Source organism: Raphanus sativus, unplaced genomic scaffold (genome assembly GCF_000801105.2).
Source record: "Raphanus sativus cultivar WK10039 unplaced genomic scaffold, ASM80110v3 Scaffold2047, whole genome shotgun sequence".
Taxonomy (NCBI): Eukaryota; Viridiplantae; Streptophyta; class Magnoliopsida; order Brassicales; family Brassicaceae; genus Raphanus; species Raphanus sativus.
The window spans coordinates 1-17,730 of record NW_026617356.1 but is presented as its reverse complement, the minus strand read 5'-3'; the positions used below and the strand labels follow the sequence as shown (position 1 = coordinate 17,730).

General features: G+C 39.5%; 4 protein-coding genes, 1 non-coding gene and 3 pseudogenes across 5 annotated transcripts; 4 read left to right on the top strand and 4 right to left on the bottom strand.

Annotated features, from left to right (window-relative positions):
- Nucleotides 1–16: 16 nt before the first annotated feature.
- LOC130505156 (secretory carrier-associated membrane protein 2-like) lies at nt 17–1,324 on the bottom strand (annotated as a pseudogene).
- A 62-nt stretch (nt 1,325–1,386) lies between these two features.
- LOC130505155 (pentatricopeptide repeat-containing protein At1g03560, mitochondrial-like) lies at nt 1,387–3,655 on the bottom strand (annotated as a pseudogene).
- Nucleotides 3,656–3,746: 91 nt separating this feature from the next.
- On the top strand, nt 3,747–3,817 carry TRNAQ-CUG (transfer RNA glutamine (anticodon CUG)). The gene has a single exon. It is a non-coding gene; the product is annotated as a tRNA-Gln (tRNA).
- A 121-nt stretch (nt 3,818–3,938) lies between these two features.
- On the bottom strand, nt 3,939–7,243 carry LOC108861195 (probable protein phosphatase 2C 1). Its single transcript, XM_056999744.1, is given in 8 exon segments — nt 3,939–4,484; nt 4,486–4,536; nt 4,618–4,676; nt 4,679–4,840; nt 4,926–5,043; nt 5,126–5,458; nt 5,542–6,032; nt 6,964–7,243. Coding segments are annotated over 7 exon segments (1,380 nt in total). The 5' UTR covers nt 5,776–6,032; nt 6,964–7,243; the 3' UTR covers nt 3,939–4,061.
- Nucleotides 7,244–8,250: 1,007 nt separating this feature from the next.
- On the top strand, nt 8,251–9,038 carry LOC130505157 (photosystem II repair protein PSB27-H1, chloroplastic-like). Its single transcript, XM_056999745.1, has one exon. The coding sequence runs from the start codon at nt 8,308–8,310 to the stop codon at nt 8,836–8,838; it is 531 nt and encodes a 176-aa protein (XP_056855725.1). The 5' UTR covers nt 8,251–8,307; the 3' UTR covers nt 8,839–9,038.
- Nucleotides 9,039–10,823: 1,785 nt separating this feature from the next.
- On the top strand, nt 10,824–12,406 carry LOC130505159 (uncharacterized; annotated as a pseudogene).
- A 791-nt stretch (nt 12,407–13,197) lies between these two features.
- On the bottom strand, nt 13,198–16,714 carry LOC130505158 (uncharacterized). The gene is made up of 10 exons (XM_056999746.1): nt 16,565–16,714; nt 14,741–14,841; nt 14,471–14,588; nt 14,309–14,377; nt 14,079–14,194; nt 13,938–13,992; nt 13,719–13,842; nt 13,595–13,642; nt 13,404–13,498; nt 13,198–13,300 (listed from the first exon to the last, which is right to left on the bottom strand). Exons 1-10 carry the CDS (start codon nt 16,712–16,714, stop codon nt 13,199–13,201), a joined length of 978 nt encoding a protein of 325 aa, XP_056855726.1. The 3' UTR covers nt 13,198.
- Nucleotides 16,327–17,720, top strand: LOC130505161 (protochlorophyllide reductase C, chloroplastic-like). The gene is given in 6 exon segments (XM_056999747.1): nt 16,327–16,420; nt 16,516–17,018; nt 17,020–17,053; nt 17,128–17,483; nt 17,559–17,579; nt 17,581–17,720. Coding segments are annotated over 5 exon segments (852 nt in total). The 5' UTR covers nt 16,327–16,420; nt 16,516–16,712; the 3' UTR covers nt 17,716–17,720.
- Nucleotides 17,721–17,730: the final 10 nt, after the last annotated feature.

Below are 17,730 nucleotides of genomic sequence, written 5' to 3'. Positions count from 1 at the left end.
ATATAGAAGAAAACTCTTACGTGAGAGACTTTCCTCGAAAGACGACTGGTGGAGCAACTGCAGCAAAGCCGCAGAACGCAATGTGAAACTGAAAACGTTCAAGACAGTGTTAAACATCGAAAGAACTCTGATGCATGAGGAAATTACCAATGGGGGGGGGGGGGGGATATGGTTTAACTTACCATGTAAAACAAGAAGAAAGTTCCAAACTTCAGGGCACTATCAGTTCTGCATAGGTAGGTAAGTGTACACAATTGTATTACTGACTCATTTAGTATCTTACAACATATACTTATAGAGATGATTTTTGTACCTGGTAGCGCGGTAAAGAGGACGATACCATAAGACGTAAGCCCAGGGACACCAGAAATGAAGTAGATGATTGACATAAGCCATATAGTGGGACCTGATTGCATCAGAAGAATCAGATGAGTGAACATGACCAGTGGAATTAATCAAAATCATTTGTGGTAAAATCAGTAAACCTCCTCCGTTGATCCAAGCTACAGTTACTGCCACAATATTCCACAAGAGGCATGCTATCAACCCTGCATATAGTTCAGTAGTTTAATTAGACTGTTAAGTTTTGACTAGACTCTGGACAAGTCCAGGATTTGTTGCAGGGTGGTCTATGCATTACCTAATAATGAGGCGAATGCGACATATTGTATCTTCTGTAAGTGAATAGGAATCTCGTTAGAAATGTCATGATGAATTAGAGGAAAAAACTCTGGCCAGTTCTTCTCCTCAATGACAACTCCACCTGCCAAAAAACAAGCCGTATCAGGTTAGCTACAAATAATACCCCCTAAAGAAGTATCACTAGACGATATAGAATGTTGTGTACTTCGTGCTATTGCATCTTCTCTTCTTTTAAGCTCCTGCATTATGACAAGAAGAAGAAGACTGAGATCAATACAGTTCACATGGAAACTGTAAATGTCCAAAAAATTACCTGCTCTTTCCGTTTCAGTTCGTTCTCCTTAGCCTGTAGTTCCATCTGTTTAGCTCGAAGATCCTTCAAACAGAAACCACATTTTTGAGCAAGCATTTAAAGGCAAAAACGTAGGAGGTATATTGAAGAACGGTACCTGGGTGGAACCCAAAGGGATATCAACTGTGTCACCACGATCATGTGGTTCAGGTGGAAGCGGCTTGAGATGGGAGTTGCTTGCAGGAGGAACACTTGTATTATTCTAGAAACATTAGAAAACCAAAACGGTAAGATCAGTAATTTGATTCCTGATTCAAGAAACAGAGAGCTTCCTTACCGCAAAAGGGTTGATCTCTTCATCGGCAATGGATTAGGATCCTGTCGTGCCATTTCTAAGATCGTTTGTTATTGCTAGATCAAGAAAGAAAGTATATTCAAGAAAAAGGTTCTCAGAGGTCGTTGGATGTTGACAGAAATCAAGAATGCAGTGAGAATATGTTTCAACGAAGGAGTACTTAATAGTCACAGAGAGAGGAACCAAAACTAGTGCCACTTGTGCGCGCCAGAGAACTTCAAGGCATTTTAAAGGGTGCTCTCTTCGTTTCTAACACCTATTCAACAGGTAAGTTTCACAAATCTGGTCCCGGTTTACTGAAACAGAAGCCAAACCGGAAGCTATATTTAGGAAAGAACAAACATTAACGCTTTAAAAGTCATGATGATCAAAGCTATCAAGTAAAGTTCTAAACTTGACACGCCTCTTAATACTACCCATCCTCTCATACCCAATCCCAATCTTGCTGTGCATCAGCTTCATAGCCAAATCAGACTTCCCAACTTTCCTCAAAGCATTTATCATAACAGTACGGATCCTCCCAGGCACTTCTCTCCCTCTCTCAGTGATCCCATCAGCTAACTTACAAGCTTCCTTGATCCTACCAGCTTTACACAGCGTGTTAATCATGTCTTCACACGCTGCATCAAGAATCACACCCATCGGAGCTAACTCATCCAGTATCTTACATGCTCTCCCCACTTTCCCCGACAAACAAAGTCCAGTCGACAAAGCCCTGAAGCAAGCTGCGGTCGGTGTAATACCCTTGTCTATCATCATCTCCCAGAGCTTCAACGCCTCTTCGTTTCTACGCTCTTTAAACATTCCTGATATGAGTATAGTGTACGTATAAACCGTTTGATCACAGCCTTCTTCTTCCTCCATCCTCTTAAACAACGCTAACGCCTCATCAACCTTCCCACACTTTGTGAACGCATCTATCAGGCATTGTAACAGTACGAGTCTCTAGTGCATCCCTTCTCAGACATCTCTTCGAAAAGCCTCTCAGCTTCATCTACTCGACCCGCTTTTCCTAACCCGTCTATAAGACTAGAGTAAAACATCGAGTTGATAGCCAACCCTTTGAACCGGCAAGCCTCGAAATACCCCAACGCCTCTTCCACTCTCCCGTTTTTGCACAAAACCGTTCACGACAACCGAATAAGTCACCACATCAGGCTCAAACCCTTCTCTCATCATCCTCTCTAAAAGCCTCAACGCGTCTTCAACGCTTCCGAACTTCACATAACCATCAATCAAAACAGTGTATACAGCCACGTTCGGTTTAACACCTTTGCGGATCATACTCTCGAAAACAGCGTACCCTTCGTTCAACTTCCCTTCCTTGCAAAGCCCTCCGATCACTAAACTATACGCATGAGACGGAACCTCAAGCCCGTTCTCATCCATCTCTTGATACAAAGCCACGCAAGAGCTAAAGTCACTGTCAGCATAACACGCCTGGATCACAGTCATGTAAGTAATCTTATCAGCCTCGAGACCTCTCGTCTCCATATCCCTAACCTTCTCCACAGCTCTCTGCGTCCGCCCCGCTTTGCAATAACCTTTAATCATCGTGTTATACGTCACGACGTCAGGCTTGATCCTCCCACTCTCCATAACCTCGAAAACACGCTCTGCGGAGTCAACAAACATCGAGCTGACCAATCCGTTCATCAAAAAGTTGTAAGTATACAGAGTGGGCTCGATCCCATTCTCCTTCATCTTGCGCCACACCCACAGCAACTCCTCCACCATACCAAGCTTCCCAAACTCTTGATCAGCTCATTCGCAGAAACCAACACTCAAAGCAAACTCCATCTTCCTCAACTCGCGACAGAGAGACTTAATCCTATCCACATCTTTCTCCATAGCCAAAACATCAACCAAGGAGACGTAACACTCGAGGTTATGCGTGTACTTCTTCTGCTTACCAGCCCAATTAAAGAACCGCCAAGCGACAACGTGCTGCTGTCCTCTCTCGCGAACAACCTCGTCGGATCTCAACACGAAAGAGACGAAACTCGGAGATAGCTTGATGAGGAACTTACGGCAGAAAGCGTCGAGATTCGACTCCATCGACTCCGAACCATCTAAAAGGTTGAGAATTTGACTCACCCAAGGAGACGGCTTGAGGCTACGAGACGATTTCACGAGGTCGGAGACGTCGTTGAAGGGCTCTATCCACTCCGGAGGAGGAAGCGGACTGGTGCTACCACCACTGAACAGCCACCTAACACTTTGTAAAGGCGAACCTTTTGAACCTTCCGACGATAAAAAGGTGTCGTCTTTGTGCAGACGGAAGCATTTTGAAGAGCTACGCGGACGATTCGGAGCAGTGACGGAAAAGGGTTTCCGGGAAAGTCTTCGCATCGGTGGTTTTCTCAGCCTACACCAATGCTGCTGTGACATTCGTCATATAGAACTCGAAACGTTATGGTTTTGCTTTTATAATTTTAAGAAGGAAGGTATAACAACGGTCCCATGGTCTAGCGGTTAGGACATTAGACTCTGAATCTAGTACCCGAGTTCAATTCTCGGTGGGACCTCTTTTTTTATTTCAAGAACAATTTTTTTTTATTTCCAAGAACATTTTTTTTTACCACTCTCTCTCACCAAGCTGTGAGATTTTTTTTAGAGAGTTTGAACAATCAAGAGGCACATACCAAGAAGCTAACACATTTACATTTTATGAATTTGATTAGGCAAATAGATGCATGCAACCAGCAAACTTTTCTTTTCTTTGGAACACTAAAATCAATTCTTGAAAAAAAAACAATGAAAAGCCATATCTCAAGTCTTAGTTTCTTCTCCAGAGAATCTTGGAAGCTGAACTAATGAGTTCACTCGAGTAACTCCTTCTAGTCCGGACCAGTTCTGTTCACCTTCCTTAGTTTTCTCCTTCTCTGCAACATCATTAATCGCTTCTGCATTCACATTACCGAAACTGCTGTTTTCTGTTGACGCCCTGACCGTGACGTTTCTCTGAAGACACGGTTCTGCTGCATTCACCTGGTTTTCCTCTGATTCTTCTACTGCGTTCGTTGCTGACGAGTAGTATCCTTGCTCTTCGTAGTCTGATGAATCCGAGTCCATCTTCCCGTCGAGAAACAAACACACGACCGCACAGTCGTCCATTTTCGAAGTCGGGTACTTCAGCTTCCACTCCCTTGCAGCTGAATCCACCACTAGCCTAGCTGCTGATGCTCGGCTTTGGTGCTGATGCCACCACTTCAACCACTTCTTCGTTGCTTAGCACATCCCATACCTATCAAATTGGAAGCATCAGTAAAAAGCACAATTCATAAAAAGCTGAGAGAACCTGAAAAGAAAGTTTCAGCGGTTTTACTCCATCAGAGGCCAAGACAATGAACTGGTCTCTCTCTGTGAGAACACGGTGAGAGAACCGGGTACTGAGATCACACCGTAGTCTTTCAGACAGAAATCACCAAAAGCCCTAGCCATGGCTAATCCAGGAGCATTATCATATGGTAGCCAGACTCGTGGCACCTCTGGCTCGTCTTCCAGCGCAAACACTCTACCTTTACACTGTTTGATCCTCTCTGCTTCCCCTAGTAACATCATTTGAAAAACAATCAGACAAAATCAAGAAAATATTCACAAAAAAAATGTTGTTAAAAGCATTATTATTATTACTTGGTAAGTCAGGCTTCAAGTCAACTGTTAGCTGAGTAGCAACCATTGAATCATCGCTGTCTTTGGATCCAAGTATCGCCCGAGAGTCCCCAATGTTTCCCATGAATAGGTTTGACCCCTGAAAACACAATCAAAACACACACAATCAAAACCAAATACAACGGAAAGAAAGAGATCTTTTGTTGTTGTCAAAGATTAACCTGTTTAATGATTGTAACAGCAGTGCTGCCGCTGCAGAAGCATTCCACATTAGGATGGGAACGCAGTTCCTTATCCATAGCACTGAAAGCTTTCAAGAAAGCCTCTTCCCATAAGAGCTTCAACTTATCCTCCTCCTCACTAGCTTCTTCTTCCTCCTTGTCAGCTTCTTGGCTATCTGATTTGTTTGAAACGTTTTGCTTCGACTGAATCGAATTCACGAAAGACAGTAACCTCACAGGCAAAGATTCTCTCACTTTACGAGAAACAAGGTGACCATGAGGACCGTGTCCGTCAAAAACACCGCAGAATGTCACATCTTTAGACATGAAATCCTACAGAAACACAAACACCAAACCCTTGCTTAACATTGACACAAAAGCTCTAGTAAAACATCACTGAGGAGGAAGAAGCTTACTTCCCACACGATCATTGAGTCCTGATTAACTCCCTTGCGTCCCTGTTGAGTGAAAATGCAAGAACTCTTGCTCTTTCCGTTGCTGGTGATCCGGTTAGGAATAGAGACCAAGTTGTTAAGCGAAACGATGCGGCCTGAAGATGTCCTCCTCCCCATTTTGCTCCCACAGCACCCCATCCCGAGGCAGGGACGATACATAGGCTCTTCATTGCTCTTGGACACACAACCTCCCATTGGTCAATGCAAGCACAAGATATGAATCTGATCGCAGAGGGATGATAGTACAGAATAAGACAGAAAAAAAGACTCCTCCTCTTGTACCAAAAACAGATCCTCCCCCAATGTAAAACGCTTCACCAACACACTTGGTCAAAATCAAAGAGCTTTCACACAAGTTTCTTACTTCTGAATTAAAAAAAAAAGAAACTCTTGATCTGTGCAAAACCTTTTCTTCAAATCTTGGTCAATGATGATGTATGGACCAGTATCAGCTGAAAACATTGCAGAAAAAATGATTTAATGAATTGTTTAATGCAGAGTTCCAAAAGAACAGCAGACTCCAACAAGTCATAAAGAAGAAAACCCAAGCATGTGGGTCTTTGCAATAGAAAATTTATATTTTACTAAACAGCCTGTCTTTATTGTTTGGTCATTCAACCAAAGCCTTAAGACTCTTATTGTTCCAATTCACTAATCCTTGATTAATAAGTTAAATCAAAAAAAAAGACAGGAAAACACAGGAAAGACATGCAAATCAACAAGAGAGAGTTTCCCTATTAGTGTTAAAAGGCACAATGATTGTTATGAGAGGCAAACTGCAAAATATAATGAGATCATGAAATGAACATTTTCATTTTCATTGCAATGTTTCTCATACATTTACACTCTCTTTTCTTTTACAATTTTCAGTGAAAAGACAAAACTGACGAGAATGCAGATCCTCAAAGCTTTATCTGAGTAGTTAGAGAGAGCTAAAACCTCTAATCCCCATAAAGAGATCATCGTTGAATAAGTTTAATATTAATATACAGACATATATGCAAATGATGCAAACCCTAAAATTGTGAAAATCCATAGATTCTTGTAAAATGTCTAGAGACAGGGGAATCGTAAATAAGAAACTCAAGTGGGAGATTCCATTGAAAGCAAAAAAGGTGGTATCTTTCAAGTGGAAAATTGATTCACTTTTTCAGATATAAACGGATCTCAGAACTTCATCAATAACTCTGATAAGTGCAGACTGAGAAAAAAGGAGAACGACAACAAACCAAACCAAAAAAAAAAAAAAATCAGAGCAGATCCTATGAAACTCGAACGATCCAAGCAAATGAGAGATCACACAGAGTCTACACGAGAGTGGTGAGATTCAGAAAGAGAAACGAACGAAAGATTTTTGAGCAAAACAGAGCAAAAAGGACGAACCTTTGGTGTGGATAGGGGTTCGTCTGGAAATAATGAATAACTATTATTATGCAGAGATAGTGACTAGTTGAAGTGCGAAAGAGAGATGGAGAGATGAGAGAGTTGTGTGTGATTGGTGAAGAAGTAGTTGTAGTCGTCGGAGATATGGGTGAGATCTCGTTTAATTGGAGAAAGCGAATTAGCAAAAGATAGAGATAATAAAAAACAAGGAGCTCCTCCCACAGAATCTTTTCTTGTTTCTTCGCTTCTCTCATGTAATATCATAATCAATCAAAGCTTTCCTCCACGCCCTATCATATTACTACTAGTCATTACTTTCTATTCTTACATTTATTTTGTTACTTAGTTCAACTTACCACTTTACCACTTCTGTATAGTTGTTTTGCGCATTTTCACCCTTTTTATACAACACTCAGACATTAGATTTCATTTTACAAAACACATAGAAGTACATGTTTTTTAGACAATATGGTTGGTAGTCGTCGACATGTAAAGATTGTAAATGCAACCAAACATTGATGTCTCGTTGAACTCCCACAATTTATTAAAATAGATAAATCATTTTCATGTGGTTAGAAATCATGAAATCCAAATACATAACGTTACGTATTTATTTCGATTGTGATTTCAACTATAACAAAAAGTTAATGACAGGTCACAGCTTCTTTCCCACTTAGTTATGTGTTGACAAATCGTATGGTTCACGGACTTCTCACGTAGACTAGTCCTAGTTGCATTACTCTTTCCTTTTTATTTTCTCTTTTCACACCTGGCCAATTGAATACACTCTTTATTATAAAAGCTCTTTATCTTTTTATTCCAAAGTTTCTTTATTATTATTTTCATTAGAAAGTTTATTATAATTAGCTTTGGAAAAAGAGTGAGGGAAAAAGTTCATCATCCCATGTGTATGACAGCAATTAGAAATTATAGAATGTCACGTGATTTGTGGGTCTAAGTTAATCCTCCAACATCATTATCAAAAGTGTCTATCCATGAGACCATGCAGATTAGTCACTGATTGGGTGGGGGGTTAGACTTATGGGCCTCCATTATTTTATTTAAATGTATGGGCTTCCACTATTTTATTAAAATGTTTGGGCCTTTGATAACAAAAGAGACCCAATCGCAAAAATAAAGACAATACCTTGACATGGCAGTGGGACCCAGAAGATCTAGAACAGAGAGACTCCATTGTTGGACTTGGATCTTCCATATCTCTTATCATCCAAAACCGTACAGTCAGGATAAGAAGATAAGGACACGCGTCCGAAATCCAGCACTCCCAAGACATTTTTACTAAACTCTTCTTCACACTCGTACACCTTTCCTCGAGTTCCGACAATGGCTTCAGCTTCAGCGACAGCTACTCTTCTCAAACCCAGTTCTGTTCCAACGCAGCATAAACCGGTCATCACCGCCTCCGTATCTCCTCCTCTTCCTCCTCCACGTCGTCACAACCTCCTCCGCCGCGATGTACTCTCAATATCCGCCGCATCGACGCTTCTTCTAACGCAATCGCTCCCGTTTCTAGCTCCGTCGCCGGCTTCCGCCGCCGAAGACGAAGAGTACGTGAAAGATACGTCGGCGGTGATCTCCAAAGTCCGGACGACGCTCTCGATGGAGAGGACGGATCCTAATGTGGCGGACGCGGTGGCTGAGCTGAGAGAAGCGTCGAACTCGTGGGTTGCCAAGTACAGGAAGGAGAAAGCTCTTCTCGGGAAAGCGTCTTTCAGGGATATCTACTCGGCGTTGAATGCTGTGTCCGGACATTATGTGAGTTTTGGACCGACGGCTCCGATCCCGGCGAAGAGGAAGGCGAGGATTCTTGAAGAGATGGAGACTGCTGAGAAAGCTCTCTCGAGAGGAAGATAAATCTACAGTGAGCCCTAACAATTTCTTCTTCTTCTCTCAAGTACCTTGTTGATGAAGTTTTCTTTTACCCTTAAATGCATATTGGATTATATGAGAAGAGAAAAAAAAAATTTGAATTTGCTCGTTTGTTTTTGTAAAACACTTTCATGATAATTTACTTAATTATCATTTACAATAACGAATTCCATTTTCTAATTGAAGTGTATATACTGTTAGTGTGTGAGCAGAGCACTACCTCTTTAACAGTTCTTGATTTCTGGAATTTACCACCAAAGATCAATATGTGTTAGACTGTCAATGTTAGTTATTTTGAAGAACTTTCAGTTACTTTATGAAGAACTGCAAAGTCAATGGATCGTCAAACTAGTGGTAACTCTAAGTTTAGTCCGACATTTTATCTGTGGGTCATAACTCAAAAGATCGACTAACGTTAAGTTTCTGTACAAGATATAACTTTCCATGGTAGTATATAGAAAATTCACATTGAGAGTGTAATGCAGTTTATTCAGCTGTGGTGTGGCGTTGAAATTGAGGGAAGTGTAACTTACATTTTTGAATGCCCAAAGGCCGAAATTAGTTCACTTTCATTAATTGCTATCAAGAAAAGGGTCCAGCTTATGAACGCCTCTTCAATGGCCCATCTGCAAAGCCCACAAAGTGTGTGGTTTGGTAGTTTTAGTATTTAGGTGACCACAGCTCCACAACTACCCAAATCATACGAACATCTCACATGTAGGTATACATGTGAAATCAACTACCACATGGCTCGCATTTATTTTTTAAAAATCTTGCATCTCATGGAGTATCACTCTGTTTGGATTGGATTTGGTTTGAGTCCTAGTAAACTGTAGCTGTTTGCTAAGTTCAACGTAATTAATAGCAAACACGTGTAAGTGCATGCATTCTAAATTTCTAATACTACTACTGATTAATGACCTTTCCAATACGTTAAAGTTAATTAGTGTAAGATAATGACGGTGGTGGCTGGCTGCTGTATAACCCACTACGCCTAATTTTATGTACCAAGTAATTAAAAATCTTTGCATCACGTTTTTCCCATTGTCAACGATATTTAATAAGGTACCAGTGCAGGTCAGATATTAATTTTCTTCCATGGAAATATATTATTATATTTACCGTAATAATAAATTACGAAATTATTTTTTCGTTTTTGCGTCTGCGTCACCAAAAGCTACTAGAAGTAGAACTATATGTTTTCTCCAAGTTTTTTAAAAAAGAAACCATCAAATCATATTTTCTTAAGCCATGTACCGCACTATTTCCGGGGTTAAAACTTTAGACGTCTAGATAATGAAGTAAGTATAATAAAAGATCAGTCCATGCATAGATTTCGATATGATTGGACTTTTATTTATAAACTACTGTATATAGCAACGACAAAAGCACGTGAAGAAAATGAGAAGTGGTGAGTGGTGGACGATGAAGCATAACTCTTTGACTATTTTCCGCATTACCTTTTTCACTGTGTCCTGTCTTCTCTGATCATATCCCTTAAAACATCCAGACAGAGAGATAAAACTGCAAACTATATTAAAAGGAAAAAAAAAAAGCATTTTGACAGAGACGATCATCTCCAGCAAAGCAAACGTTCTTTTTTTTTTTCTCTTTGTACCTGGTTCCCGGAGAAAAGGTTCTGTCTTTCCCGGGAAAATCTATTTCTTACTGGCTTTTTACCTTATTTTTTTTTATCTTTCATCTTCTCCGTGTAATTTTTTTTTTAATCTTATTCAGCACAAGAGATCTCGACGCGTGGCGTCAACTATTTCACGAGAGAATCACACGAGAAAAGGAGAAAATAAAAAATAAAATAAGAAAAAAAATATTCGATATTGATTGCTTACACACACATTGTCGTCTAGATTGTGATCGTCCTTCCTTCTCCGGTCATTTTTTTAAAAGACAATCGATTTTCTCTTCTCTTCCATTCCTCTTTTTTTTTCCTTGTCCCTTAAAAATCCAGCCTTCATAACGTCAAAAGCTCAGAATCCTCTCTCTCTTGCCTCTCCGTCTCTCTCTCTCCATTTCTCAATTTCTCCGGAGAATCATCATGGTGAATGCCACCAAAGGGTCACCGAAAAAATCGAATCTTGATCGATTCCTTCATTGCACAACACCCTTAGTCCCTCCCCAATCTCTCCCAAAGGTTTGTCCTTTTCTTTATCTAGAAACGTTTCGAATCGTCAAATGTCAAATCTCCTGATTGATTGATGTGTTATCTTCATCTACAGGCGGAGATTAGATCACTAAACCGATTGTGGCATCCATGGGAGAGAGAAAAGGTCGAGTTTTTCAGGCTGAGTGATCTCTGGGATTGCTACGATGAATGGAGCGCTTATGGAGCTAGTGTCCCTATTCATCTCACCAACGGCGAATCTCTCGTTCAGTACTACGTCCCCTTATCTCTCCGCCATCCAGATTTTCACTTCCTCTCATTCCTCCTCCTTGATCAGGTTTTTGAAAGTTTGAATCTTTATTGCTTTTGAGATATCTTTTATGATTGGAATCTGCTGGTGTTTGGTGTTTAATTAGGGAAGAGTCTGAAGATGGGGATAGGTATCCCTTTAGTGATTCAGGTAGCGATGAGAGTGTCTCCGAGGAAGGGCTTGAGGTCGCCTTGCATTTGAATGATCGTTTGGGTTACCTTTATCTCCAGTACTTTGACAGATCACCTCCTTATACCAGAGTTCCTCTCATGGATAAGGTAAACTAGATAAAAAGCTTGTTTCCATCTAATGTGAGAGCTAGGTTTTGACACTTGGAAGATGGTTTTTGATTACAACAGATCAATGAGTTAGCTCAAAGGTATCCGGGATTGATGTCGTTGAGAAGCGTTGATCTTTCTCCAGCGAGCTGGATGTCTGTTGCTTGGTACCCTATTTATCATATACCAATGGGGAGAACCATTAAAGACTTGTCCACTTGTTTCCTCACTTACCACACTCTTTCTTCTTCTTTTCAAGGTATTCATCCACACATTCTCTCTCTCTCCCAATTTCACAATGGTGTTTAATGCTTAGAAATGATAACATCACCAGATATGGAGCCGGAAGAGAATGGAGGGGAGAAAAAGAGGATGAGGAAGGAAGGGGAAGACATTAGTCTGGTCCCATTTGGGATGGCTACTTACAAGATGCAAGGCGATGTTTGGCTTTCCCATGACCATGATGAAAGAGAGACTGGCTTCGCTTTACAGCGTTGCGGATTCTTGGCTGAAACAACTTAGGGTCCAACATCATGACTTCAACTACTTCTGCACCATGTCAATGACTCCTCGTGGTGGCTAAAACCATGTTTGTTTTCTCTCTTAAAGTCCCATCCTTTCCTTTTGTTTATGGAACCGCTGGCGTTTTCTAAAAAAAAAAAAAAAGAGTGATCTGGCTTTTGTTAGCGTTTTGGGTTAGGATATAGCGTTTTAAGAAGATACCTAACCTTTTGAGAAAGAAAAAAAGTATATGTCAGTATATAGAGAGTTTGTTGTCTTGTTGAAACAGAGTAATCGTTGTTACTTGCGTCTTTGAAACAGAGTAAATGCTTTCTTGTAAGTTTATCTAACACTGTCGAGAGGAACATAACTTTTTGTGCCTCAGCACCGTTACTGAAGTAGTAATCATGTTAACAGTTCAAATATTAAAAAAAAAAAAATTAAAGTATGAATCTTAGCATACGTAATGAAACATTACATACAATATATTAATAAAATTAAGTTTTGAAAAGAATGAATATGTCCAGCTCCAAGAAATAGACATTTCGAATTGTATACGAATCGTGGGAATGTGGTTGTAACTGGTAAGGAATCTTATCCTTCACGTTAGGTTTTTAAAGTAGATCCCTTCTGTTTTGTCATATGCTGAGGATAAGATCAAACTATCAAACTTTCGAACTCCAATGCAGACGTAAAGAACATTATCTTATTTATTTTTTTAATATTCATTTGGGAATATACAAATAGGTCATACATCAGACCCCGACTTTTTCAAAATAAGGGTTAGGATGAGAAAAATTTAATGTCGACACTCGACAGGGACAATACTGGTCTGAAGAGTGAAGATCTTTACTACTATTATAGACGAACGGTAAGAGTTTTGATTATTTAAAACTACACAAGTCAAAGATTCCACGTTAACTTCTTAGTTTCCTTCCACACCAACATCATCATCAATTCATCATCAGTAATGTTAGAAGAAAACAAGGATGTATATGCATCATATAGATCTTTGACCAAGGAAAAGATATGTAACATGGTCATTCATTTTCAATCTTTTAGTATTTGTTGTCTCATTGATTATCGTTTTTTAAATACATAAATCCAGTTAATGTACACATCTAAATAGAGAAAAATCTATTGGAACAAGAGATTATAAGCAGGGAGATCTTGAATCCGATGAATATCGTCCAAAGAAAGCTCTCTCTCTAGCTGATTCCGTGTCGCCTGCAATACTTCCTGACATATATACAATCACATTAAATACGTAAACACAAGCATCATCAGTCTTCAAGATAATCATCAAATGTTATTACAAAGGAGAGATAAACTAGAGACATACATTGAATTCCATGTAAGAAGCGTGCATCGCAAGCCATTGAGCATCCATCATCGCGAATGATATACAATACAGTACATCGAATGCATTCTCGTCTTCTGTAATAATTTTATTTGGATATGGTTCTTGATTAATGTTCAAAGATTATCATACACTAACTTGTAAAAAGAATATATATAACATACTTTGTTTACCTTCTAAGAGTTTGAGAAAATTCATTCCCGGAAGACATTTCGGCTTTGCTGCGTAACAACAAAACAATAATTTTAAAGTTCTTCAGTCGAAATTGTTATATACAAGAACAAAACTTGGACGTACGAGTGTTTTGTAAATCGAGCATTTGAATCAGCATGAAGGAGATATTGATTCCGGCCACCGCAAAAGGGTACTCCCACTTTGCCCTCTCGCCTCTTTGTTTCAGTAATAGCCTCCGGAAACAAACCTTCAAATTTTGTATAGACAAATTTTCATACAAATATTCATGTAACATGAGGAAGCCATAGCAATATATGAACATGTTTATTAGGTTTTAATTACCGGATATGTTCTTGCGGAAAATAACAAATTCTCTAGAGCGATAAATCCACAACCCCTTCAAACAAAATGTTTAAACAAAAACACGGTTTAGCCCCCAAGTATTTTTTCCCTTAAGATGATGTTAACACACCACAATCTTACCTGAAATCGGTAGATGGATTGGGACCTTGCCATCCCATATCTTTCCATTGTTCTGTTACTAAGCCTGTGAGACTTATATTCGGAAATGCAGCATTCCACAATGCTTTTAATGATTCCTGCCGCCATTAACAATGCAAAACATTTCACAAGATGTTTATGGCATAAACAATATCCCTCTATGTTGCTCGGTTACCGTTGAACATATTAAGAATGAGATCAATTACACCTACCTGATGGTCAATACGTGTCTCCTCAAAAGGTACAAGCAAACGATCTTGCAGCTTTTGAAGTCTTTCCTCCTATATATGGTTGATTAGAAAATCCAAAAATATTACAAAACTATTTTTGATGTCTTAACTCTTTATATATGTGAAGGTATTATGAAACTTAACCTGAAGAGGAGACAAAGTGTAGTCGATTGACTTGTCTTGACGTCTACTGGACCGTGTAAAGAGCCCTCCTATCCATGATCTTGTTCCAACCACAGCCGTAGCTACAACCACCGGTTCACTGAAACAGTTTCATACATAATGAGCTGATGGATCTAACCAATATTGCATTAGTAATAAACTAATCACTTCTCTCACACACACATACACACAAAATGTGTTTTATCTTTATACACCGTGATCTCTAGCAAAAATGCTCATTAAAACATATACTTAGACAATTGAGCTATTACGTGAGCGGAACTACTTGACCGCTGACATCTCGGTTCTTTGTTCCCTTTTTGTCGCCTTTCCCACGCTTCATCCTCCTCTACCTGCACACATATATCCAGACACATGTTTGTGTTTGACATTAGGAGAGCACATTATTTTAAACTTGGGAAGACTAGAAAATTTGACTGAGCTTACTCACTTTACAAGATTATATGGTGTCTTTGATCGAAGAAAACAATAATATGGTATATTACTTTAAAGATGAAGAAAGCAACGAAGACATGATTACGGAGTCATCAAAACAAAGATCAGTATGGGAATAAGAAATCAAAGTAATTCGTTTTGCAAAAGAAAAAAAAATCATGCAAAGTTGGATGGTACAAAAGCTTAGACTTCTCTGAAGAAACTTGTAAAATAAGGTAAAGGAAGAAGATTTATACAGAGGTGAGTTGACCACAGATAGGTTTTAGTATTTGTTTTGGTTGCGTACAGGTAAGAGTTTGTAAAAAATAGAAATATTTTCCGTGATTATTTAACACGTTTAAGCTAAGCTAGGCTGAATTTTAGGTCGTTATATATAAGTTTGTAATTTTTATACTATTAATTTGGTTAATTTAGAAAAACGGAAAGAAAAAAAGATAAAATCAAAGGGTAATGAACGATTAATTATTCATTCATGTTCAATTCTCAAAAAAAAGTCAACAATTCATCATCATTTTTTCACTTAGTCAAATTTTTGGTATAATTGGATTACAAAAAGGTTTCTCTAGAAAGTGTAACTAACACAATACCGCAATTGAAGGGGTTCTCTTTTCATTACTTTCTATGTAAAGTTTGAAACTTTACAATGCAATTTACCTTGAAAACATCATTTGCAAAAATCGTTATGATGATTAAAAGGTCGAAGAGGGGGAAAAGTTACCTGTTATAGACTTAGGAACAAGACAATGGAGGAGGAAGAGATGGTCTAGACAAGGTGACGATGAGCAAGGAAGAAGAGAGAGAAGAAGAAGAAGAAGAAAGAAAAATAAATTAGAAACGAAAATGAAATCCTTCATTGTAATTTTGCAACTTTTAGAAATTGCAAAATGATGAAGAGAGTTGTGATCCAGAAGTGTTTTCCTTCTCTTTTTTTGTTTCCTCTCTCCAATCTCTTCATCGACCGTTAAGTTGCCGCCTTCTTCTCCCTTCCACCAAATTAGTTCTCAATACATCTACCGTCAATCATTTACGTTCAAACCTCATCAACGGTGACAGCTCAGTTGGTTAATCAACAGTAAAATCGTCTTTTTAATAGAGGCCCATCTCTAGGCCCATCACGAAAGAACCCAAACTAGTGATCTGAGTGGTTGCACGTGTCACTAACCCAATACTACCTTATCTTTTTGTCTCCCACCCTCAAATCGAACAACGTAGAAAGACACTGAACACTAGCAACTTCAGTTCCGTACAGAAATGGCTCTTCAGGCTGCATCCTCTCTTCTTCCTTCTACCGTCTCAATCCGCAAAGAGGTATTATCAAATTTTTTATTCCGAATTCGAGCAAATGCAGAAATGTCTCAATAGTTGATTTTGCAGGGTATAAGTTCAATGCTTATCTAAAGGAGACGACTTTAACTGGTTTTTCATTTTCAAACCATCTTAAAGCCGAAAAGATCTCCAACCTGTTAACCATCAAGGGTAAAAAAAAACCAATCATCTGATAGATATTCAATTCTCAAAAAAAAAAAAAAAACAGAGGAATGTCCTGAGTTTATACTCTGTTTTGGTACAAGAACAGAGAAGACAAAGTCCACGTTTTTCCACCGTTATTCGCGCACAGACCGTCACAGCAACGCCTCCATCTAACGAAGCCTCGCCGGAGCAAAAGAAGACACAGAGAAAAGGCACAGCAGTGATCACCGGAGCTTCCTCTGGTCTAGGTTTAGCCACGGCGAAGGCTTTAGCAGACACGGGGAAATGGCACGTGATCATGGCTTGCAGGAACTTTCTCAAGGCCGAGAAAGCTGCGAAATCGTTAGGGATGTCCAAGGAAGACTACACGGTGATGCATCTCGATCTCGCCTCGCTCGAAAGCGTGAAACAGTTTGTTGATAGTTTCAGGAGAACAGAACGGCCGTTAGATGTTCTTGTTTGCAACGCAGCGGTTTACCAGCCGACTGCTAAGGAACCTTCTTTCACAGCCGAAGGGTTTGAGCTCAGCGTTGGAACCAACCATTTAGGACATTTTCTTCTGTCGAGATTGCTTCTTGATGACTTGAAACAATCTGATTATCCTTTCAAAACGTATGATCATCGTAGGATCTATAACAGGTAAATAAATAAAAAGACACAAGTCAAAACAGTTACTAGTTTCAGACAATGAATGTTTCTTTATGTTCTTGTAGGAAACACAAACACTTTGGCTGGGAATGTACCGCCGAAGGCGAACCTCGGAGACCTAAGAGGCTTAGCATCGGGACTGAACGGGCAAAACAGTTCGATGATAGATGGAGGAGAGTATGACGGAGCCAAAGCATACAAAGACAGCAAAGTATGCAATATGCTGACAATGCAGGAGCTTCACAGGCGTTACCACGAGGAAACAGGTGTCACGTTTGCTTCTCTTTACCCTGGTTGCATCGCTACGACAGGGTTGTTCAGAGAGCACGTACCTCTGTTCAGGCTTCTCTTTCCGCCTTTTCAGAAGTATATCACCAAAGGTTACGTATCTGAAGAGGAAGCTGGGAAAAGACTTGCACAGGTCAGAGTCTTTGTAAATCGGATTATAAGTATTATATGTAGACAGATTATTGATTGATAGTGTGATTGGTTGTAGGTTGTGAGTGATCCGAGTTTGGGAAAAGTCAGGGGTGTATTGGAGCTGGAATAATAACTCGTCTTCCTTTGAGAATCAGCTTTCAAAAGAAGCAAGTGATGCAGAGAAGGCAAAGAAACTGTGGGAGGTTAGCGAGAAGCTTGTTGGCTTGGCTTGATGCAAATGCATTTTT

What these genes read in the sequence shown, in the direction of transcription:
- LOC130505157 (XM_056999745.1), top strand. Translation starts at nt 8,308, where the DNA reads ATGGCTTCAGCTTCAGCGACAGCTACTCTTCTCAAACCCAGTTCTGTT.
- LOC130505158 (XM_056999746.1), bottom strand. Translation starts at nt 16,714, where the DNA reads ATGATCACGTGCCATTTCCCCGTGTCTGCTAAAGCCTTCGCCGTGGCT. An exon ending in ATGGAGGCGTTGCTGTGACG is followed by an intron (nt 14,842 to 16,564) that starts GTCTGTGCGCGA and finishes ATATGTGTGCAG; the next exon opens with GTAGAGGAGGATGAAGCGTG. An exon ending in TTTCCGCAAGAACATATCCG is followed by an intron (nt 13,843 to 13,937) that starts GTAATTAAAACC and finishes CAAAATTTGAAG; the next exon opens with GTTTGTTTCCGGAGGCTATT.